The following is a 25,232-nucleotide window of genomic DNA, read 5'->3' as shown; positions in this document are numbered from 1 at the left end:
CCTTGATAGATTGCACATAGAACTTAACAGGATAAGACACTGTTCTCCCTGGAGGAACTTACAACCAAAGTTAAGTACATCATAACTTCAAAGAAGTATGGAGACTTGCATTAAAATACTGTTTTGCTATTTCTTTTTTTCACAAAGTACACATCTTATTTGTTCCTTTAGTAATTGGATTGTTAGACTGACAAGTGAATAAGGGTTGCTGTTAAAGTCTATAGAAAGCAATGAATTTTGGGGGAATTGGAAGGAACAAGAGTGGTTCAGAAATAATGCTCCAGGAACTGGAGATATCCAAAGAAAAACAGTACAAGTATTTGAAGAGGTGGAAAAGGCTGCAAAGGAGACATGAATACAAGTGGAGTTAGTGAATCATTGATCAAGAGCTGAGATTGGTGGGAGCTGAGGTAGGATTTATTCAAGGACAGTTCAATGGCAAGCTTTGAGAAATCCATTAGGTTGGCTTATTTCTCTATTATTTTAGTAGCAGTATAAATTGACGATTTAAGCCTATCATTAGAACAGCAATAATGCTGAACCCAAGACTTTGTGCACAAGTAACTCTTCCTAGCCCTATGATTCCTAAACTGTTTTTTTCCCCTCTTTCTTAGTCCATTATTCCTCTTACTTGATATCTTTTACATGTGAAATGTTCCAGATACAATAACCCTCTGTGCTATAAACTCTTCATGCTGTTAGCTTTCCAGCATGAGAACTTGATTTGTTTTACTTACTATGTGATACTCTGTAGATTTTGGTATTTTATAAATAATATAGAAGTTATGATGAAGACAGTTTCAGAAACCGTTAATCTTTTCTGTTCCTTTTTCACTCAGTGGTCAGATGATGAGAATACTACAACACTTAAGGTAAGGTTTTCTTAAAGCCCTAAAGCATAGGATTCCTTTGGCAACTTATTTGGGTTTTTTTTAGCAAATTCAGAATTAAGTTTGTGTGCAGGCATTACATTTACCCATTGTTGTAATTAATGCTGAACAGGCCATTCTAAAATATACCAGGGAAAAAGAGTTTCTCCTTTATGTAAGAAGGTAGTATTGAAATTTATTAATCTCCCTTCATGCTTGAAGCACACAGTTGCCTATAACTTATTTCTGTTGTTACATAAAAAGTTGTCAGTTCTTCCTTTGTGTATAATCAAAAATAAAATGCTTCAGTTTTTGAGACTCTCTCACTCACTAGGCTAGAGGAAATGAGCAGGAGTGCAGTGCTAAATATAACTGGGTTTAATTCTCGCCCCTTTGAATGACTCCCCAATTACCTAATCAAACTGTATGCAGAAGAGATGAAGCCCCTGCAGCTTCTCATTTTCAGTGTTCTCTGCACCCTGACTCTCAGACACCTCTGCTGCTGGTTTTTCCACAGCCATTTTTCTATTTCTGTTTTAATTGTCATTGTTTTTTTTCTACCTGTTTTTGAATCGAGGTTACCAACCCAAGACAACCTTTTCTTTACTGACAATCTGCAAACTTTTTACCGACAACCAAACTTTTTACTGATGTATGTTTTTTTTATATCGTAACCCTTTCGTTAAGGACTGGAGGGCTGGAACAAGGGCCAGGTTCAAATATTAGAGTTGAACATCAACTTTCTGAATCTGGCTCAAGCTCCCACCCAGAAACTTGGGAAAATAAACTTAATTTTCCCCTTTTCCCTATTCTGCCAGGTGCCTCAGACAGGCTGGGCCCACCTGGTCCAGCCTACCTTTTGAGGTGAGCCGCTGTTACAGGCAGACAGCGGTTGATGGGGTGCAGCAGCAGCACATGGCTTGCAGGGGAGAGGGGGATACGGAGGCTCCGATGAGCCACAAAGCCCTGATAGCTCACTGCAAGGTGCCAAGCTGTCCTCCCACTGGGACACAAGGTGGCGCTGCTCTGCTCTGTCCATCAGTACTTTCATCCATCCTCATTCTGACAGCCAATCTTCAAACAAGTTCATCATTTCTTAATTTTTACAGACAGGGGATTTTGTACAAAGAGTTGGCAACCCTTCTTTGAGTTCTCTTCGTGCTGCCCACTGTCCTTGATATGGGATCCTTGCTACTATGAACCATGTTCCCCGATTTGCTCCTTCTAATCCTTTTTGAAATCCTTTCTGTCCCCCAAATACTACCGATGATAATGATCTTCCACCACTTTTTGTCTGTTATCTGTACCATACCCTTTCAACAGTCATGTTTGAGACCAAATGTTCTCATTGTACTCAACTTTGTGCAAAAATGAAATAATGGCTCCTGAACAATTGACTTACCAACTCAGAGTTTACTGCTTAGGAACCAGAACCTATAAAAACGTAATGGTTGTGCTTACTTTCACACCTGTGAATGGTCTTATTTTGGTGAAACTATTGATAGACTTATACCTTTGTAGGACTGATGTAAAAGATCACAAGTCAGGGCAGGGATTTTATTTTTGTACATTACTTTACAAAAGAACAAATGTATTGTCTGTCATCATAGTACTAGGTAAACACCATCAGGCTGTTGAATCAGATCTCACGATTAGTCATTTAAGGAGTGCTTTACTTGGTAGTTAGGCAAAGATGTAATTTGGTGTAACTACACTGGTTTCAATTAAAATATTCCTGTTTATACCAGTTTAGGATTGTTCCAAAGATCCTTATTTTCACATCCTTCACATCCTTATTTTCTCTACAGGTTCTACCAGATTAAGTTAGAGAATTTATTTAAAAAAAAAAAGTGCTTTTACAAAGATCAAAAACAATATACATTCTGACTTACAAAGGTTAGGCTTTTCTTTGTTAGCAGTAATTTGGAACTTGGACTGATGCTTTGGATGTTGCTGTATCTGATTCTATATTCAAATGTTTTATTATATAATTTTAATTCCTTACATCACTTAGAACAAAATGGATTAATTGTTATACATTTATGAAAGGTCTTAAAAAATATCAACATAACTTGGGTGTATATAATTCTGACTTACTAGAGTCAATAGAAAAAGACCCCCCTCTTCTGACCTCCAGAGAACCAGAGGGTGTGTATACCATTCCCTTTCTCCTCCCCCCAAGATATTTTACAGAATTTATTAATTTTAGACAAATCAGTGACATCATTTGGGGGGGGCATTTTTGCACTCCTTTAAGTATCTGAGGTAACTACAGTGTTGAAATGACATGCTTTTTTCTGTTTTGAAAAGGTAAGATAAAACAAAGTTATAAGATAGGAAACAAATGCCTCTTGAAAAATGAACTGCAAAGGTTTTTGGTGGGGGTTTTTAAAACAAAAAGTACTTGGAGAAACTGTGAAGTTATAAAAGCAAACCACCTTTCTAAGATTTGGGTAGGAATAGCTGCTTTGCCTGTCTTGCAATCTTAAGACGGGCAAAGCAGGTTAAACCCTGCTCTGTGCTATAGTAGCTGTGATGGCCACTGTTGCATAAATGCTTAAGGAATATGTGACAGAGAATTCTACTACATAGAAAAGAAAGCTGTTTAAACCCCCCCAAAGCAATCCATCTGTGAGAGTGGGCTTTGAAGGGAATGTATTGAAGCAGAAAGGAGTGAGATATGCATCTTGCATTTGCCCAAGGACAGCAAAAATCAAATGTAGTGTTGGTGAAAGGTGGCAGGCTGACAGTCCTGGATTAAGTTGTCTATCTGCAGTACAGATGCTATGCAGCAGAGGCACGTTGCCAGCAAGAGCTTCCTCAGTAATGGCCTGTCATCGTATCTCAAGCCTGAACCGGAGGGGGCCAAGTACCATGGTCATCCTTTTATAATATCTTAGCTGAAATTTATAAAAAGGAAAAAGGACCTGATCAAGGCCTCCTGGATCCGTGACAGAACCTACTATTGACTTCAAAGGACTTTGACCTCAATGACACTAATTATTGAAGTAATTTGTACCTTTAGCCATTCCTGCAAAAATACTGCCAAATTTAGAGGCTCTGAAAAGCGAATTTTAAATGTTCAGTAAGTTTTTAATTTGGTAGCTAAATACTTCAAAGATTAGGTGTGTACCAATAGAGATTTTTTTGGGGACCGATTTAAATAAATAAATAAACAAAAAATCGGCCTTTGGTAAGGAGCCATATCTGCCAATACCAATCCAATTTTGATATGCAGCTTGGAGACTAGTGTCAGGTTGGTAAGTCTTGTGGGGGGGGAGGGAAGGGGTGTGGGGTGGAGGCAGATGGAGGCCCCTGGGGTGAGGGAGGGAGTGGGGTAGAGGCAGGTGCTGCTCATGTAGTGGGGGGAATGGGATGGAGCCACGGCTCGTCCAGGGGCTGCAGGGGGGGAGGTAGCTCCTGCTGCTGTGCGTACCGCAGGACGGCACGGGGACATGTGCCCCCAGATCTGTGCACAGGGTGGGGCAGGCTAGGGTTCTGCCAGGCTCTTCCCAGCCCCTTCCTTCTTCAACCCTTCTGCCACAGCAGACTTGTAAGTGAGATACTGCTCTCCATGCTGCTGGGCTGCACTCCTGGCCATGTTCATACTGCAGTTGTGCACATGCCTGGAGCACTTACTGGCCATGTTATCAGCAACATCAGGCAAAAAAAGCCAATTTCTGATGCTGTCGATTTTTTTCCCTATATTGGTGCTGATGCAATATGGGACCAGTATAATGGTGCACCTTTGTCAAAGATTCTGTACACTCTGACCATCTTTGATCACATCATAGCTCCTATGTGTTGCCCAGACTGCATCTGTCATTCTCAGGGGCTATGTACACACTTTAAAGTAATCTGGGAGAATTCTCCCAAGTTTGTTCTGCTAGTAGAAAAATGTACCCAGAGCTACATGTACAGACATTTTGAAGGATGTGGCCTTGAAGAATGAAGAGCCAGGGGGACCCCCTGCACATGCATCTTGGCATGCTTTGCAGGCTCCCTTTGTTTGCCTAGTGACAGATGGCAGCAGTAGATAGGACAACCCTGATTGGCTGACACACACTGCCCTGGTCAGCCTGTATTTCCCTGCAGCACAAAATGGGATTTTTGAAGGGTGTGTGCTGGATCAGTAGTTCAGCAAGTGAGACCGTATTTCCCTAGGGTGAGGGTTATGCTGAAGGACTATGTTCTCTTCTTAGCATGTACAGACATTCACCCTCCTAGGAGAAGCTTTCCTGGTTGATCCCTGTTTTTGTTTGTTTGTTTGTTTTTTCTCCTGAAGTGATCATTTTTACTCTGGGGGGCCTAAACATTTGTACACTTGTGGTTTCTCCCAGGAGAGGAGCAACTCTCCTAAGAGAAACTGAATGTCTGAATGAGGCAGAGGGACTGAGCATGCTGTCACAGAGCTACAATGGATGAACAGGACTTGGCCTGCTTTGCTTGCAAAATTTGAGAATGTTTTATAACTGCATAGATGTAAGAGAACTACTTACAGCCATTTGGAGATTGGAGTTACCCAAGATGCTGTGTTGAATTTTGTTTTCATAAAGCACCAAACAGGAATTCTCCAAATACCATTTACTGTCACATCATTTATTTATTCTTTAGGATGAAAAATCTTTTGATGCGTGTCTGGAAGCTTTTTGATATTCTTAGAAAGGGCAGGGGTTTATTCCATTTCTCTTTGCTAGCCATCCTTATTAGTAGTATTTGCAGCAGCTTTCTACGTTCCCTGTTTTATTATATAGTGCAAACCTCTTATTTTTAAACAAGCATCATATTTGCTCCCTAATCCTAAGGTTTCCTGCCCAGTCTATTTCTTGAAGCGAGGTAACATTACTATGATGTGTAGAGCTGTATTACAGCCCTGCTCCTGCTCATCATATTACTTGAAGCCCCATTAACTTTAAACACAGAATAGATTGCAAGACTGGAGGTTTGGTTTGTGTAAATTGGCTTTCCTGCAACTCTTGTCTCTAAAGGAATGGTGCTAAATTAATGTGACACAAAAAAATTGGATGTGTTTATACAGTTAATGTGATAACAATGCTTTGCACAGCTGAACTTTTTAAAGATCTGTTTAATATCTTGTTACTGAATTGGTCTATGTACTTTTGCACTCATCATTTTTAAACTGAAATTGGATCTGTCATTCTTGGCTTTTTTAAAATAATTTCCCTTTCTACTTGCATATTAGCTTGCCGTAAAGTTGCATTTTTGGGCTGCAGCCTTTTTAGGGTAATGTCTAACGTTATACGAAAGGACTATTTCTGTTTGAAACATCTAAAACCATTAAGAAAATAATTTTTGTCAAACCTTATTGGTGTGCAGTTTTACTGGGTCTAAACTATAGGTGTATCATTTAGTAGCTGCTTATTTGTTTAACTTGCAAAATTGCCAGCTTTCATGATTTTATTGTGAGAATTTATTTGCAGTATTTTGTTTCCTAAACCTCAGCTCCAGCAATTAGGTTATTAGTGAGAATGTGACCTTTCATTTTAAAAACACATACGTTTTTAGCTTTCATTTTTGCAGAGACAAGCTTGAAAACAGGAATTGTAAGGGTTCAAGTACCAGAAGGAAATTACTTTTATTTTTAAAATCTTGAGGTTATTCCACCTATGATTTATAGTCCTGCTTATACTTCTAAAACTACCTGGCTTTCATATTACATGTATTGAAATTATCTTCTATTCTTCTCTTCAGGCACCAGAATTTCCTGAATTTGCACTTAAAGTTCAAGAAGCAATCAGTTCCCTTGGAGGCAGTGTTTTTCCTAAACTCAACTGGAGTGCTCCAAGGGTAAAAACAACAATAAAAGAGTTTTAACAGTCTTTGTTTTTAATCATTTATTTTGGATGACTAGGAGGTGGTGGAGGGTGACTGCACCAATCATTGGCAATGCAGTAACTGAGTTCTCAGTGGAGTGAGGTACTGCAGAGTGTTTTGATGCAGCAGTGCTATACAGGGCATTATCTTATCTGAGCCAGTGATGTAGGCAGGGATCATGTTACGCTCATAGTGCTTTATGAACTGGAATTAATATGAGAAGTTTCTCAAATACTTAACTCTTCAGCTGGCAAGATATCTTTTTTCCTAAGGAAAATAAAATGTCGTGAAACCTAGGTCAAGAAGATGTACAACATGCCAAGAATCTCTGATGTATTATGCTGCACTTTGAGGTTAATAATGTAACACTTGTTTTTCCTGTAGAAATCTAAATATGATTTAACTAATCAGCAAGATCCCCTGCTTCGCATTTTTGTTCCCCATTATTTATGCATTGTGGGGGGGAGAGTTGTTTTCTCCACCCTTTTGCTTGCTGCCTGTTTTAACAAAATAATTTTATCTGGATATGAAATGAGTTCTTTATCCTGTTAATGTTTAGATAAGCCCTGTGTTGCTTATTCATAGTTTATGGATAATATTTCAGAATCCAGTCTAGAGCAGCTCAAAAAGTTTATTGATTCTGGTCTTTTGCAGTCCTAATCAATCAGCAACATAAAATCTACATTACCAGTATATTGTGGCACAGTTCTTCATATGGAGCAAGTTCAGCAATATCACCACACATTTTTTTTATATCATTGTCTCATTGTATATGCTCACCTTGAAAGAAATAACATAGTATAAAATTTGGGCTGGTAGCCACTGAGCACTTAGGAAAAGGGAAATGCAAAACATACATTTGTATGAGTCAATACAAGAAAAAAATCTAGAGAATCTTTTTAATGGTTAACTAGGCTAATGATGGTAGAGATGGAAGAGGAGGCTAAGCCCTGTTAACTGGCTTGCGTTCAATTCTGTGAGGATCCTATGAGCAAAGACCTGCTGCAACAGGTCTTGTATTGAGGATGAGTGAAGAAACTCTTGCCGAAATCAGTTGCCCATCATTTTAGTCCTGCTTGTCTTTTTCAAAATGCAAGCAGTGTTCAGGTGTCAGACTGTAACTTACCTTCTTTGTTGATGGCTGCTAGTAAAAATGGTATTTTTTTGCTAATGTCCTTTTGTGTTTAGGATGCCTACTGGATAGCAATGAATAGTTCTCTGAAGTGCAAAACCCTCAGTGACATCTTCCTACTCTTTAAGAGTTCAGATTTCATTACTCGTGACTTCACTCAACCGTAAGTACAGTTCTCTCTGATTCTTTTTTTTTTTGTACTTGATCAAGAGATTCTAAATTCCCTTTAAAGATTTTACTGCTGTTCTTTCTGAAAAGTGACCATGAAATGCTTTTTGGAGTTCTATATTTATTGCATCTCCCTAAGTTCTGGATGAAATAAGCTTCCTCCCTCCTTCCCCGAACTTCCAGCTCTCCAAACTGAGATTCTAGCCTGAGCGCCAAACTTTGCTTCTGATATGATGCATGAGAAAAAAAAGATTCTGTAGACTAAATTATCACCCTTCCTGCTTTCAACTGTGCTGATTCTGCAGTGCAAACAAGTAAAACAACGCAGTGACAGCATTATTTGATGAAAGTTTGAGGCCCTGAACCTAAATACCCAGGAAATGGCTTTGTGGAATAAAGCCATTTTTGTAGAGTTGCTTTTCAGAGTGAATTGCATTTAGATGGAGTGTTATTTTTTTCTTCTTGAGCAGGTCTTGGCTCCTAGGGGATTTGTTGATACCTGCTTTTGCAGTAATCCAGCATCCCTTCGTCACTTCCTTTGCAAATGCTAATGATCTTGGAGTGCACAAAGTGGACCGAAGAGGGCAGAAATACCACCTCTTGGTGTCATTTTTGGGAGATTTTTGCTCCTTTGTAGCATTTGGACAAATGTATCTCCTGAGCTGTGGCTTTTCACTTTCTTTAAATAAGTGCTTAAAGAGAAAATTAATAATTGGTATGACTTAAAATGTTTCATCTGTCAACTAGCAGAGGAGAGTCAGTTGGGTAGGAGCATTTGCCAACTATAACTTCCAGAATTCTACATTATGCTTTGTGCCAACCCCCCGCCCAAACTACCATTGCTGTGCAGCTGCCTTGTTTTCTGTTCCTGCACTTTTGGCAGTTAACTTTGCAATGTGTTGAGCAGTTCATTATTAGTTTTTAAAAAAGTTAACCAGTTTTTGCCCTTGTTTCTAAATTTTTCTGTAAAGCTTAAACAATGGTAGCATTCCAGTAGTGAAGTCAAAGCATCCCAGGGAATTATATTCCTGTGTGTATTCATGTCTACCCTGAAGTTGAAGAGCTAAGTCTTTCTAAGGATGGTATTTTGTCTTTTGCAATTTTAGCATTCATTGCTAATGGACAACTTGTGTTTGTATATGCAAAGCAGGGAACTGTTTTTCATATCAAGGTATTACCAGAAACTAGGTACTGTACAAACATTCTAAGTCATAAATTCATGAAAAAAAATTTGAGGCTGGAAGGAACCCTGGTGATCATATAATTTTTAACTGCATAACGCCCATAGGACTTGTCCGAGTTGATTCCCATCCAAGTCCAATGGCTACAATTGAACTAGATTATATTTTTTAGAAAGCAAATCTGATTTTATTTTAAGCCACGTTGAGTGAGGATGATTCCATTTCAACCCTGACTAATGATTAATTTCCCTGTTTAAAGTGCATTCTTTTTCGAGGCCAAATTTGTATTAGAACTAAGATGACCTGAAGTCTCTTCCAACCCCAATTTTCTATGGTTCTGTCAAGCTTAGCCTAATGGCTTTTGCCAGAGGCGGAGTAAGAAGGCTGCTAGGCCTAGTGAGTGCAAGTGGTGTTGCCCATTTTGTGCGTAGGTGTTGCGGGTACAACTGGTATGCTGTTCTTTATTAAGTTGCAGTGTTTGGGGAAAATGTACTGGGTGATTACTAGTTGGAGGACTAAATCTGCTAGTTATGCGGCTCATGCTGTCATGAGAAGCCCTGCTGGTAGGAAGAGGGGAAGTGTGGCACCTTCTTACCAAGGAGATGCCCTTTCATGTTGTCTTTGGGTCTCTTTCTTTTTTATGAGTTTCTAAGCTTCACACTGGTCTAATTATTTGAAGGAAAGGAAACGTCCTTTTCCCTTCATACAGACCCTTCTGAGTAATTTTTTGCTGCTATACCTACCAGCTTCTTGTTGTTTTAGCTGTAGGTGGGGAGAAAAGAAGTCTATATTCTATACCTAGCTTCCCTTTGCTAAGAATCAGGTTGAACAAATGTAAGTTGTGGCACGGCTAACAAATAGCAATCCATGAAACATGAGATTTTTATTGCATAGGAATTGGTCTTTGTCAAACAGCGGGAGGTATAAAGAGACTGAAGCTCTCTGTATACGCAGGAAGACAGTGCTGTTGTCACAGTTATCTCCATGACTAGATTGTAAGCTACTAATAAAGGCCACATGCTTCTGTCTGTAAAATGCTCAGGGTATAAGTAATTCTACTGGAGGTGAATTAAGGTTTTTTTTTGTGGGGGGGTTCCACCTCTCCCCCTCTGTTGCCATAGGCATGCATTATTGTATATTTAGCATTAAAGTAATGCTCTGAGATTCCAGTCAAGGTTTGGGAGACCTGTTTTGCATAGTTTTCATACATGCATACAATAAAAGGTAGCCCATAAATTTGTGATCTCTGACTATGGAATTGCACTATAACTCTCATAATCTTTTTATCATTTTGAGTTTGGACTAATTTTACTATTTTGTTTTATCCTAATAAAGGGATTTATGGCTCTCTTTGCAGAAGGGTGTACTAAACTACTTGAAATGCTTTTAAATTAAATTACAAAAACCCTCACTTTGCCAGTCTGGAATGGATTTAGATGGGGCTTTTTAATTATGGAGCATCCAAGAATTACTTACAGAATGATACATTTTTCATTTAAACAATTGCCACATGCTGGTGAGGGGGCAGTATAATTGCACTTTATTTAAGAGATTTAACCAGCGGAAGCTTGCTTCTGTTGCCAGTATACAAATGCACACATTGAGACCTTGGTTATGGTCACAGTGGTTGCATTTACATGAGATGCTATCACCAAATGACTGTGCAGTACCAAATGTGCAGTCCCAGGCACATACAGACAAACTGAAAATGTTCTGACCAAAGTAAGCACACATTACAGTGAGACCCTTATAAGCATGTGTCTTTTTATCAGTATTCACTGAGCATGGAATATATAGATTTTAATCTTCATTTAACATTGTTCAGTGATGGAGAATCTACCATTTTTAAGTTGTTTCTCTAATTAGTTACTGTCGGGTTTAAAAAATTGCACTTGCCTCTAAATTTCCCTAGCTTCCACTTTTTAAGCCAGGGGTGTCCAACCCTTTTGAATGTGGGGCCGGATCGTGAACTTTTTATCACCCCGTGGGCTGGCAAGCCATATTCAAAGACATCACAGGAAGTGGTATCACATGAGGAAGTGATGTCACATGACCTTTGACACCAGTGAAGTTGCAGAGGTTGACATGGTGCTGGTTGACATGGCATGCATGCCTGGGTTGACATGGCATGCATGCCTGGGTTGACATGGTGCTGCAGGAGCCGCTTGGCTACAACGGGGTTGACCTGGTGCTGGAGAAGCCGTGAGGCCAGGCCAGGGTTAACCTGGGGCTCGCCCAGCCTGCCAGTGCCATGCCCGGGTTGACATGGTGCTGCAGGACCTGCCTGGGCAGAACCGGGTCGGCACCAGCCAGGAAAAGCAGCATGCAGCTGAAGCCGGCTTCCCGTGTGCTGCTGGGGACGGGAGGAGGCCGGCCAGGTCGGTGCCAGCCAGCAGAAGCAGTGGAGGAGCCGTGTGCTGCTCGGGACTGAACGGAAAAGACAGGGGAAAAATGCAGCGAAGCCCCTGCCACTCTGGCTGGGCTCATCCCATCCTGTCCTGAGCGGCCCACGGCTCCGCTGTCGCCTCCACCGCTTCTGCTGCCGGTGCAGACCCAGCCAGCGCCTCCCGCCCCCAGCAGCACATGAGAAGCTGGCTTCAGCTGCGTACTGCTGGGGACGGGAGGAGGCTGGCCAGGTCTGCTCTGGCCAGCAGAAGCGGCTGCGGAGCCGTGTGCCGCTCGGGACTGACCAGTGCACGCTCGTCCTGTCCCGAGCCGCACACGGCTCTGCAGCCGCTTCTGCTGGCTGGTGCAGGCCCGCCAGACTCCTCCTGTCCCCAGGAGCATGTGAGAAGCGGCCCCCCCCAGGGCCTCGCACACGTGCGGCCAGGCCCGGAGAGCCACAGCACCTGGGGGAGACTGGCCGGGGGAGCAGGCGCCGCTTTGCTATGGGGGGGAGCAGAGCAGGGCTGGCTTGAAGTGAGCGGACAGGCGGGTGAGGAGGCAGGCGTGGGCCGGCAGTGCCGGTGGCCACTGCTTGGCCTCCCATATGGGGCTGCTCTGGCAGCGCAGGGCATGGGCACCGGCACTGGCGCCCCCATCTCCATGCAGGATCTCACCTCTGTCCACCACACATCTGGGCAGGGCGCGGCCCATGCTGCAGCTCCCCTGGCCACGCGCTGGGGCAAGGGGCGGAGCCAAGGAACAAGTTGCACACTCTCTGTCCCCAGCTCCTCTAATCGGGCGCAGCTGGGGCAGCCCCACACCACACAGCCCTCGGGGCAGTGGCAGCAGGACCCAGCTCACTGATGAGCCCAGCCCCGCGGGGGTAAGCAGCTCCCCTCCCTTCGCTGCTGACGGGGGTCCGTGGGCTGGCCCTGCCTGTATCGCCTCGCCACTGCCCTGCCGCCGCCTCTGCCATGGAGCATGGAGCAGGCACCTCAGGCCAGATAAAATGGCTTGGCAGCCTGCATGGCGGCCTGCGAGCCATATGTTGGACAAGCCTGTTTTAGAAGGTCATCAAGGAGCACATCTGCAATGGGCTGGCTTCAGGGATGATGCTCAAGGGCAACCAGCACGGTTTCATTAGGGGCAGGTCGTGTCAGACCAACCTGATTGCCTTTTATGATCAGGTCACAAAAGCATTGGATGCAGGTGTCACCGTGGATGTACTCTTTCTGGACTTCAGCAAGGCCTTTGACACAGTCTCCCACCCCGTCCTCATTAAAAAAACTAGGCGACTGTGGCATTGATGCCTACACAGTCAGATGGATTGCAGATTGGCTGAAGGGTCGCACTCAGAGGGTGGTGGTGGATGGGTCATATTTGACCTAGGGAGAAGTGGGCAGTGGAGTCCCCCAGGGCTCGGTCCTTGGGCCCGCGCTGTTCAATCTCTTTATCAGTGATTTGGATGACGGGGTGAATAGCAACCTGTTTAAATTCGCTGATGATACCACAATTTGGGGTGAGGTGAGCACGCTAGTAGGGAAGGAAAGACTGGAGCAAGATCTGGACAGGTTACAGGGGTGGGCTAACAAAAACAGGATGCGTTTCAATACTGCCAAGTGCAGGGTGCTGCACTTGGGCAGTAGGAACCAGCAGCACACTTATAAGATGGGAAACTCCCTTCTTGAGAGCACAGAGGCAGAAAGGGATCTTGCAGTCATTATTGTTTTATCTGTGTTTTATCCAAATACAAAATAATAATATTGTAATAATGCATATTGATTAATTACACAATAATAATAATAATACTTTCCTGAATGATTTTTTTTTCTGTATTATTACTATTTTCATCTCTCTGTAGTAATGAACTAATACCAATTTTGGAATTTTCCTAATATACTTGTCCTTCACTGCTGCAAGTATGTTTTCTTATTGCTTCTATTATCAATTTGATGCAGTTTCTAGCTTCTGATTTTTCTGTTCATTGCCATGAGCTTCCTCTTGTTACAGTACTTCTGTTTTTCTTAACTGTTTCTGCTTCCCTGCTAAATGACATTTTGTTAGGTCTTTTTTAGCCAACCCCCCTCCACCCCCAACTGAAAATCCATAACTTTTTCTTATACTGTTCTCAGTGACCATATTTTTATTGTATTCTTCCTCCCAGTCGATTTGACTGTATGGAGTTTTAAAGCACCAGTTGTGTGTTGCTGGTTTTGACCAGTAACACATGAACTCAAGTCAACCGAAGCTATGGCTGTTCTTTGGTTGTACGCTCAATGCTTCTGTCAGCCTCTCCTTGAGAGCTTGACTTTGTTTATGAGCTGAGGGCCTTCCAGCTGACTAGCTGCTGCTTTCTGTAGTCCATGGATCTGTGCTCAAAACCCAAATCTTCCATTGCTGATCTTGCCAGAAGTTTGCTCCAAGAACGTTCTGTCTCTTGTCCTTTGATCATGGGGCCAGGAAAGGGCTTGGAGAAGATGGCTTTGTCATTCCTCTCCTTCTGCTCCCTTTCTGGGTTCCATAAGCAGCCTATGCTCTGCGAAAGATCTCATGATGCGGTAGCATTTAATGCTAATAAGCACCACCACCACTGGATCCCTTGTTGTCAAATTCAGAAACCTGCCCAGTCTTAAAGTGAGGTCTTGTGTCTTGGCTCTGAGAAAACAGCTTGCTCTCTGACCACCTGTTCTTTACAGAGAATCCTATTCTTTTGTTTTAGCTTACAGCTTCTGACATGCATAGCCTCCCTTGGATGTTTTATAGTATATCTGATTTTACTTACTGTTTGGGCTAAGCAGCCATCCACAAATGCATCCCATATGCCAGTTGCTCTGTTTTATTTGTCCCAAAGGATCCTGAGAGGGTTTCTGTTGCTTCCACATTTAGATCTAAGTATTGATTGGAAATGTGAAGTTGTGTGAAATTTCCCTAGTTCCAAGCAGTTGAACAGGACAGCAAGCATGTCTTTCCTTCGTTGGAGATTTTCAGGAAGAAGCTGGATGGGAACACGTCTGGGATGGCTTAGGGGTGATTCCAGAAATAGTGAATGCTATCTCTGTGAAGAGGGTTGGACTACGTTAACCTTTGAAGTCCCTTCCAATTTTGTGATTCTCTTCTCTGTGGTAGTCATGATTTGCCTGTCATCTTAATCCAGCATGAAAAATGCTGCGATTGCCTATGGTTAAGAACATCCAGACCTCCTCTTTTGATTTTTCTTTCTTCTGTTTCTTGGTGAGTTCCTTTCTTGAATCTGGGGTAGCAATGCTTCCCAAATTTTATCTGTGTCCAAAAAATCTTTGTTTTTCCTGCGGCTTGGTAATGTCTGTGAATTTCCTTTGAATTTAAGAATCTTTTATTTCAGCTGTCCCCAACTTGTCCTTCATAAGGAGCAAATTTCTTCTGGATATAGTCAGGAATGGGCACACGGCATACCATCATAGGTCACTACCCTTATTCTTTCACCTAGGAGAGTTGATCTCAGACATCAAGCTGTTCTCATGTTTACTGCCAAGGATCACCAAACAACTAACTTTTATTCTCTCTGTCCCTGCTTGGCTCCAGCCCCTCTCTAGCAGGGAACGATAACCGTTGACTTGCTTAAAAGAGCAAAGTTGGGGACAGCTGAAATAAGAGACCCCTTGCAAAAGAGAAACGACCAGACCTGTGTATGCAGGGGTTTGCAGCCCACACTTTGCTTTAGCTCAGAGGTAGACATTTAGCTGCACTTAGTAAGAAAAGTCCAAAATCTCCTTTTTGAAAACTCAGTCCAGTTTAGGTTTAATTGTCTTAATCAATTGTATGATCACCTCAAGGCCTCCATGTCAGCTAATGGAATTGCATATCTTATATTCCCCTTGCTCTTACTGGGCATCTTTATATCTTGGACTTACAGGCAAACTTTAATTGGGTTAACTACAATCTAGTCTAAAGGCTGAAGTGTAGTTTCAGTTGGAAGACTGACATTTCACTTTTCCTCCTAAAAGCTGTTGTGTGATGTTGGTATAAAATGGTGTGCTTTACACCACGGCACACTGTATTTAGTTAATTGGGTGAATTGCTCCATAGAGATAAAGGTAATATGGTTAGTGATTAGAGCGTGAGTTATTGCTTCCTTGATATGAAGTGGCCCACTGGTCAGTAAGGGATTTTGATTTCCTTCTATCCAAAGTGTTATGAAGTATTTAAATAAAAAATGTCTTATTTATTACAGCCGGTTTATGGCATTCCTGAACTTCTAAATTATTCAAATGAATGTAGCAAGTCAAACAGTTGAAATGATTACTTGCTGAATCACAAAGTCGTCTTCATTAATTACATTATTGATTTAAGTGCCAGCTCCATAGACCTTAGCAAGCAAAAATTAGAAGTGTAGTTGGCATATGGAAGTAAAATGCTGAACAAATAAATTGCATACTTTATGTGCCCCAGCACTTAGAGATGCTTGTAAAGAAGAGAAAGAAACGGATTGAATATTTAGCTTGGTGAAAAAAGTTTCGTGTTTGTTTGCTTTTTATTTTCCCTTTGCCATGTATTTCCAACAAATGAAAGGTAAACTGTTGCTTGGGGAGGTGGTACAGTCTACTGAGAGGTACAGGACATGGAACTGGTTTGTTATCCCGACTCTGCACCAAAACACCTCTTCTCTCTGTGCTTGTCCTTCACCTCCTAACTTCTATGTCCTGTTTTTCTAGATTGTAAACTCCTCCAGTCAGGAATGATCTCTTACCGTGCCTTTGAGCAGTGCCTAATGTAGTAGGGTATCTGTTGAAGGCTACTGAAATGCAAGTCATAAATAATACATGGTTTCTTGGATTAGTCAGTATGTCGAGCAAGAATAGATAAGCTTGCATTGTTACAAATATTTGGCTTCTGACATGAAGTTGATGTATTCTATGTTCAGGAAATTCATGAGGATAAAACCTTTTCTTCTTGGAGCAGGAATAAAGCAAGAGACTTGACTACTGAATGGTGCAATCCATGTTATTTCATTTTAAGCATTTTATTTTACTTAACTGGCTCTTCAGAAAATTTGTGGCGGGTGCTCTAGGCCTTTCTGAATCACAATTTTTTAACAAGGTAATGAAGTGCAGCAAGAACTTCCTCTCCCCATGCTCCTCTCCCTCTCTCAGACTCATAGAAAATGAGGGCTGGAAGGGACCTCAGGAGGTCACATCTAGTCCAACCTCCTGTTCCAAACAGGACCAGCATCCCAGGCAGGGCTTTGTCTTGCTGGGTCTTAAAAACCTCCAAGGATGGAGACTCCACCACCTCTCTGGGTAACCTGTTCCACTGCTTCACCACCCTCCTAGTTGGAGAGTTTGGTTTTTTTCCCCCGATATCCAAACTAAACTTCCCTTGCTGCAACTTTGAAACTGTTACTCCTTGATCTGTCCTCTGCCACCGCTGAGAACAGTTTAGCTCCAGACTTCAGTTAGATGAACTTTTAAAATGTATTCCTCTTTTGAATAGAGGATCTCTTTTGTTTTCATCTGCTACTCCAGTATCTTTTCTTTACTGCTATCTGAAGAAATAGGGTTGTTTTGTTACACAATTGATTTTTCTCAAGTCTTGAAAATAGCTAATAATTACTTTGCTTTGATAATCCGCTCATTGTTAATCAAGCTTGTCATGAGAAACCCTGGAATTCAGCTGAACTTCAGCGATTGCTTCTGTTCCAGTGCTCCAGATCCTAAATCTACAGACGCTGCAGTTAGATGCTGATCTCCTGTGCGCTGGAGCCAAATAACTTTCCATGATTCTAATTTAACCTTTCAGATACTGTTAGCTTACCAGTACTGTGTAGAGAGTCAGCAAGAAAGAGATGGAGAAGTCCGCTGGGGGGCTTTCTGTTTTGTTTTTTTTCCCCCTTGTGACGCCAGAACAGTCTCTTAAGGGTCTTAACCTTTGAGCTCCCAGAGGTGGGCAGTTTCAACAAGGTACCTGAACAATCACTTTTAAACATGTAAAGATTGACTCTTGATCAGACTTGGTTCAGACTCATCCGATCTTGATAAAGCCTACCGAAGAGTTTTCAAGCAATAGGAGAAGTCCAATAAATGCCAATACTCACAGTCTCAACTCGGCTTAATCCCAGGTTGCCAATAAAATGTAGTAAGGGACCATCTCTGGTTCATATTAGGGGCAAGAAGCCTCTTCCAGTTAAGCTCAGCACTTACTCGCGCCAGATAAAGGTCCCCAGCTACAGTAATCTGTAGGGCACAGAGAGACTGGGCTAATTAGTTTCCCTAGTTTATGGCCACCAACTGCCAAACACTTAGTACCACCAAGCCAGAAAGAGGAGATGTGGATCATAAACTGTCATCTTTGCTTTTACCAAGGTCCTATTGAGTTTGGGTCCTAACCAAACTGCAAACACTGTTAGGCTCTTACAGAGCACGCTTTCAAGACTGCATATGATGACATAGCCTTATAGTTTGCTTTGAATTTTCAATACTGTACTTAACTGTGGCGAAAAAATATCCAGTCATTTTATTTGACTCTGTTCTCCTTGCTGAGTAGGAGGGATTGTAGGTGGTGAGACCACGCGTGTCTCTCCAAGTGAACAGTTTGCAGAACCATTATGGCATGTGGGGAAAGCTGCCAAAAATCTGCAGAATTGTTTTGTGCAGTTCTGACTAAAAGGCTTAGCAATGACCTTGGTTTGCACAAATGATGCACATCTGCTTGAAGCGTGTGTCTTGCAATATACCTCTTCCAGATTTACTTGTATCTCCTGTAGCTTTGCATTTGACAGCATGAAGATATCTGTGTTTTTATAGTTTTTTGGCAAAACTTCGTAGCTTTACAGGATGGGTTTTTTTTGTTTTTGTTTTTTGCTGTTAGATGCCAGAAATTCACTCTTTCACTTTGGCTGCTTACATTCTGTATATTCTGCCTTGTCTGATAAATTCATAAGACTGGTTAAGACCACAACTGCTGGCAGTTCTTTCCTAAAGAGACAGCAAACTCCTTTTGTCACTGCTACTGGAAATCAAGGAGCCACAGACGGTGCAGCCCAGTGGATGGCCATTGGACTGGTGCCGAGGAATTTGGGTTCTATCCTGTCTGCACCATTGGCCCGCTAAGTGACCTTGCTGAAGCTACCTCTCTTCTTTGAGCCTCAGGTACCCCAGTCATACACAATAGGGAAATATTATTTACCCAATTTTGTAAAAGTCATTGAGATGAAAGGTTGAAAAACATGTGAGAGAAATGCATCTTAATAATTAAACTTCTCTGAATTCAAGGTTTGTCCCAACTCTGGTTTATGTGCATGTGTTTTTCAGGATGATTGTAGTTGCTTTGTATTTACAGGCTATATAGTATGTTGTTTTCTTAATGGTACTGCATCAAAATTGTGCATGTTTTGCCATAGCCTTGTAATTAAAAGGTGCTGTGTTCTTCCCCCGACTTCTTTTATCTTCCTAACATAAAGCAAAAGAGCAACAATGCTTCTACCTACAGTTAGTTTGTTGTCCCAGTTAAGGAGACAATATCCTCTCTTTTAAATCTTTATAGGGAACCATATCAAACAGTAGTTTCTGCAGCGGCAGTGGAACAAAGGAAGGAGCAATGGCTTACAGTGCTGTGACATGGCACTCCAACAGCTTCTTGCTACTATGCAAATAAAGTGCTAGTTTAACAAATATTAAGCCTAGCAGTTCCAGGGGTTTTTCTTAGGCAGTTTGAAGCGCTTAACAATTTTCTGTTGTTTCCCACCATTTTCCATGTATGTCAATGTTTGCTGCAAAGCCTGTTCTCCCACCCTTGAATTTGTCAACCTTAAGAACTGGAGCCATCTCGACTAAGAAGGTTGAAGGCTGCAGAATAGGGACTTGCTCCAAAGATTGACAACAGTGAGAAGACTCCTGTAGAGGCTTTGTATCAGGAATACAAGTTGGTAAAGAGATTTTCTTCCCCTTCAGATACAAAGTAATTATTGCAATTTTCATTGCAACTTTAATAGTTTGTTTTATTATCGCCAGAGTAATCACTGTGATTTGCAAATCAATTCATGGCTCCCTAAGTGCAGTTTGTACTGCAGGCATTGTAAATCGTGTTAAATCACTTGACTACTTTATGGATAAAGGGGGAGGAGAATGGAACAGGGTATCAGCACTGTGCAGAGTCCTGTTATGGCAAATGCATGTTGTGGATTATGTTATTTCTACTGTATACAAAGAAATCTTGTTTTTATTGGGTCTTTTAAAAACGTTTTTACCCATAACTAATATTTCAAGAAATAAATTGCTGACTACCGTGTGTAATGGGTAACAGTGGTTCTCAGCCTCTTTGGACTTGAGACATCCCTGGATGGGCAGTACAGGCACTAGCACACAAGGTGAGAAAAAATATAGGCTAGATTGTAGAACTCAGCAGGCTTGACTTCAGCCATCAGCTGTGCAGTTTCTGCTGGTCCCTCTAGTCAGTTTTTCTTGAGCATGGTAAATGGCTACATCACTAATGGAAGGATTGTGCCCTTTAATTGTCATATTAGTCATCATTAGTTTGAACTTTTCATCTCTGACAAATTAAAAGCTGCTAGAGTGAATAAACCCTAAATCAATGGATGTCACCAACTCCCATGGGTTTGCCAAAGCAGGTGATACGCTTTTAAAAAGAGCACACTCATGCTTGTATTTTTGCCTCCCTTTTTGTAGAAGGTATTAGAGCATAAAGTCTGTGGGTATAAGCAGGACCTCAATATACTCTCTGGCTACTTGCTGGGTGGATGCGCCTCTTGTGACAGCTGTCTCAGCACTGAAAGTTGCCCACCACCAGCTGCCACATTTAGGAATGTCTCTGTGTGCCTCTCATCAGGATTCCAAAAGTCCTTAGTCAAGTTCCCTACAGACGGGGAGGATTAGGTAAATCTGGGAATATCACTCAACTGTGACCCAACCCTTTAAATAGTTCAGTGCCAGTAAGGTAAGGGGGAACTTTTAGAAAGAAGGTTATAAATTCTTTTGGTGCATCCCTTTGAAACATTACAGGATTCAGTGTAATATTTGCAGTTGCCATAGCATAACTGTAGAGATGATTATTTCATGGTTGACTTTGGGGAATCTATTTCTATTCTTATTGCTTACTGAAAGAAGGAGCAAGAGATCATAGCTGCATAAGAGGAAAAACCCTGGGGCATTTTTACACATGCAGGTGCTGCAGCACCAGGCACTTTGATAGGCACCCAGCACTGCGACACTTGCAGTTACATAAGCAGCAAAATGCACGTCAGCACTAACAGTGGCTGTGGCGCGTTATTGAACTAAAACATAGGAGGTGCTGTAGTTCAAAAGCGCAGCACCACCGTTTTCTGCTCACTGACGTGCGTTTTGCCGCTTATACAATTGCACATGACACAGCGCTGGGCACATCAGCTTGCGTGTGAAGCAGACTTGATTAATCGAGTTTGCTCCCAAGTGGTGGATCTCTGGCACGTCGCGGGGCCAAAAAGTATGTGTATAAATGCCCTTTGTGTCTACACACAGATATGTAAAGTGTGTTAATAACAGAAAATTGGCTTTTAAGGTCAGTTCTTTGCAATAATGTTTTTTTTATGGTCGACATAAAAATAGCACACTGTGGTACAGCAGGGTCTAGTGATGCTACATGGTCTCTCTCACTAGTGGAAAGGAAAATAGTCTGCTTTTAAGAACATAAGAAGTGCAACATTGGTTCAGACCCATGATCCATCTTGCCCAGCATCCTGTCTCTGCCAGGAGCAGAAATGAAGCACTTAACTGGATAATCTCTAAAGTGATTTATCCCCTATTCAGTACCTCCTCTAGCATCCATCAGTTATTGCTTTAGAGATGCCAGAAGAAAGACTTTCAACCATTCTGTTCAATAGCCATTAATAGATGTATCATCCATGAATTTATCTAGTCCCTTTTTGAACCTGGTTGTGCTGTCTACCTCCACTATGTCCTGTGGCTGTGAATTCAACAAATTAATTATCATGTAGAAAAGTATTTTGTCTTGTTAATTTAAAATCTCCTAATTTTGGTGTGTGCCCCTTAGTTCTAGTATTTTGTGACTTGTTCGTGAGCTACAGTTCCCTGTTCACTTGGACCATACCCTTCGTGATTTTATAGACCTCTAGCATATTCCCATTCCCTCCCCCGCCCTTCCAAACTTCTCCTTTCCAAAACGAAGGGTCCTGGACTTCTTATTCTCTCCTGATACGACAGCTGTTCCAGGCCCCTGATCATTTTGGTTTCCAGGGGACCAGAACTACCCACAATGTTCAAGATGTGGCCACACCATGGGTTTGTATATTGGCATGATGTTCTGTTTTGTTTTCAGTTCCCTTCTTAACGATGCCCAACATTTTATTGACTATTTTTGGTCACCACAGTACACCGTGGTTATGTTTTTTTAAAAGTCCATTGTGACACCACGTTCTCTTTCCTGAGTCGTAATAGCTCGTTCGGAATGCAGAATTGCGTACGTATAATTGAGATTATTTTTCCCCAGGTGCATTACCTTGCGCTTGTCAACACTGAAGTTCATCTGCTGTTTTTTTGCCCACTCACTTAGCTTGTTGAGTTCTTTCTTCAGCCCCTCTCCACAAGCTTGGGACTTGAGTACCCTGAATAATTTGGGGTCACCTGCAAGCTTAGAGATTTGATCGTGCACTTCTGTTTGCAGGTCATTGATGAAAATAATGAACAAAACTGGGTTCTGCACAGATCCCTGTGGGACCCCACTTTTGACCTCCCTCCATCTTGAAAAGTGACCACTTAACTTTATCTTTTAACCAGCTCAGTTCACAAAAGAACGTTCCCTCCAGTCCTGTGGCAGTGTAGTTTTTTTTAAAAGCCTGTGTTGAGGGACATGGTTAAAGGTTTTTTGAAAGTCCACATATATTAGCATGGTGATATTTCTGTCGGTTGATTACATTAGGAAGTTGCATGCTAGAGTTTCTTAGAGAAGCTTGCTGAAGTGAAGCCAGTTATCAGACCTTTATGCTTCTGTGTCAATCCAGTTATGCCAGGATAATAATTTAAGAGGAAGAAAAAATCTAGTTATCACAAATGGAAAAATCTCAGTATTGGAGTAGTATCTTTAAAGGGGTACCATCATCCTGGCAATCATTAACTTGTAAACAAATACATTTATCCATTTTTAATATGACCCCTTAGGTTAGTAAGAATACCTATCTATATTTGTTCATGCTGTTGATCTTTCTTGTGTTTTTTCTCAACCTGGACAATGAAAATCCAAGTAATTAGTTTATCTTCAGAGCTCTTCATCCTGTGGCTTGAAATTGGAGAGAACTGTTGCTTGTTAACCAGTAAAACTTCTTTGAGAATTTTTGCTTTATTGTAGAAAACTTTTTCTGGTAGATATAAGTTGTTCTTACAGTGATTAATTTTTATATTCAAGTTTGGTGCTTTCTCTTTTGGGAATGTATTTCTTTTTCTCTCTCCTGTCTTTGTTAACCTCCTTCTGATTCCCATGCCCAAGCAAAGCTTTTCATTGTTCAGAAGTAAGGAGGTGATGAGTGATTATTTTTGGTCATCTAAGAAATTACTGAACAGTATCATAAAAGAGGTGCTTAGTGTTGTCACTTTTATTATATATTTGGTTTTTACTTTAAAATGTCTCTCTTAAATAAGCTTAATGGTGCCTTCATAATTTGGGGTTCCGGTTTGTTATTTCAGTCAAAGATTTTATTGTTATATAAAATTAGACCTTGATGGTTGTGATCTGTTTTTCCAGATTTATTCACTGTACTGATGATTCCCCTGATCCTTCCTTGGACTATGAGGTAAGACTCCTCTTGACTACATTATCCTTGGAAAGATTGTCCCTTCTGCTTGGGAGGATACCAATAAAACATTTACTCATACAAATGCCAGACTAACAGCTCTAGAGAGTGAATGAATAGTGAGTGTGCTGTGCTGTGTTAGTTTTAATGTTCCAGATGCAGGGCAGGCAATATTACTACAAGCTTCTCCACAGTTTTCCCACAATATGTGGGGTGGTGATGGGAAAGGAATAAGATTTTAATGGTTGACAGTTACATATTAGAGACTAATATATATTAATATATATACTAATATACTAAAGACCATTAGAGACTAACCGGTTCAGAGTGGCATGAGTTTTTATAGGCAGCAACTGACTTCAGAGCCTTTGGACCGGTGAGTTTCTAATGTGCCAACCTGCCCTACCTTTTGCCTGACTTCAACTAATGTGGCTAGTCACTTCGGACATAGTGTGCATTAGTACCCCCTTTTTATGTTTGTATATCTTTGTTAATTACTTCGTTACACTATTACTTTGTCATGGTACTCACAGTAATTTTGCATTTAGATACAGTGCCTGTAGTCTCAAAATACAAATGTGAATGAAATAAACCTTAAGCTATTCCAGAGTGCTTTAGAAATGTTAGGAACTGGGTCAGTGGGAGGCCCAAATTTTCAAGTTTCCATGAAAAGTAGGAGTCTCACTTTTGGTTGCCTGATGAGAGACATGTATGACCTGACTACAACAACTGGGTTCCAAGAGCTTGAGCAGCCTAGAAATTGAGGAACCCAAATTTGAGTGAGCACTTGTCCTCCAGACACAGAGTTCATGGAGTAACCAAGGATAGGATCCAGATCTTCTGGCTCCCAAGGTGTTTTAACCTCAGGGCAATCTTCTCACTTGACTATAATGTTAACTTCCATTACAAACCCCTATGTTGAGGCATTTGTGATGGTTTTTACATGCAGAAGATGTATCACAGGAGGTTGCTTTGGCATGTAATGGGGGGAAGGATTAGTTTGTTTAAATTTAATTCAACCCCTTAAGTATTTAGTGAATGATTTTGGATGAGGGGGATTTTCCTGCTGAATTCCTTGATGATTTTGTTGTTCTGTGCTAATACTGTTTGAATATACAATTACAATGGAAAAAACTCAGTTTCCTTCCTCTTTCCCCCAACTAAAGGACAGTTTTGAAATTCTGGATCAGAAATCCTGTCCGTGTTAGAAGGCTGGATAGGAAATCAGACCTGGCTGTGATATGTTACAGAATTCTTTGTTCCTAGCTACTCCAATACAGGTCAATGGAGAAAATGTATTCTTCCCAGTCCAAGAAGAATTGGTGTTTCATGTAACTGAATCTTGCCTGGAAAAAAAATAGATGGGAACGTTAGAATGAGGAAAGGAGAGGAAAGATTTTTTCATTCAAATATTCATGCACCCGAGGAATTAATGTTGCCTTAAGCCAATAGTTCTCAACCTTTCTAGACTCAAGGTTACCCCTCTTTAGATTCAGGGCACCCCTCAAAAATAATAGAGCAATTCCTCTGTTACAAAGAACTCATGAAGACCTCAACAGGGCAGAGTAGTTCTTAACACTATGGCTTTCTATCTGAAAACTTCAGGTTTCTCTTGAGAATCATGTGTGTACACCTAACATGGCTAAAATTGCAGTTGAAAAACTCCCTTGGAACAAAAATCCCAAGGTACCTCAGGGTGCTGTGGCATACTGGTTGAGAATCACTGCCTTAAACAATAGTGACTGGCTGGGTCTTATGTAATTGATATCAGTGTCTTGTGTTTGAATCATTGGGAGAGGCTTTACAGCATGTTTACTGCAGTATTTCAAACTCTCTTCAATCACAATAGAGTCTATGCTGCAGTAATATATATTCCTCTAATAATGTTC

General features: G+C 41.4%; 1 protein-coding gene across 1 annotated transcript in view; it reads left to right on the top strand.

Moving 5' to 3' along the window:
- Positions 1-25,232, top strand: part of CDC123 (cell division cycle 123) — a 54,617-nt gene that overhangs the window by 5,673 nt on the left and 23,712 nt on the right. Inside the window, exons 4-7 of the mRNA XM_019543701.1 lie at positions 840-872; positions 6,582-6,677; positions 7,893-7,999; positions 23,295-23,343. Coding sequence (XP_019399246.1) covers positions 840-872; positions 6,582-6,677; positions 7,893-7,999; positions 23,295-23,343 — 285 coding nt within the window. The remainder of the gene's footprint in view (positions 1-839; positions 873-6,581; positions 6,678-7,892; positions 8,000-23,294; positions 23,344-25,232) is intronic.

The sequence above is a fragment of the Crocodylus porosus genome, unplaced genomic scaffold (assembly GCF_001723895.1).
Source record: "Crocodylus porosus isolate Cpor-Errol unplaced genomic scaffold, CroPor_comp1, whole genome shotgun sequence".
Lineage (NCBI taxonomy): Eukaryota > Metazoa > Chordata > Crocodylia > Crocodylidae > Crocodylus > Crocodylus porosus.
Note: the sequence above shows the minus strand (reverse complement) of the source record. Positions and strands in the feature narration are given on the sequence as shown.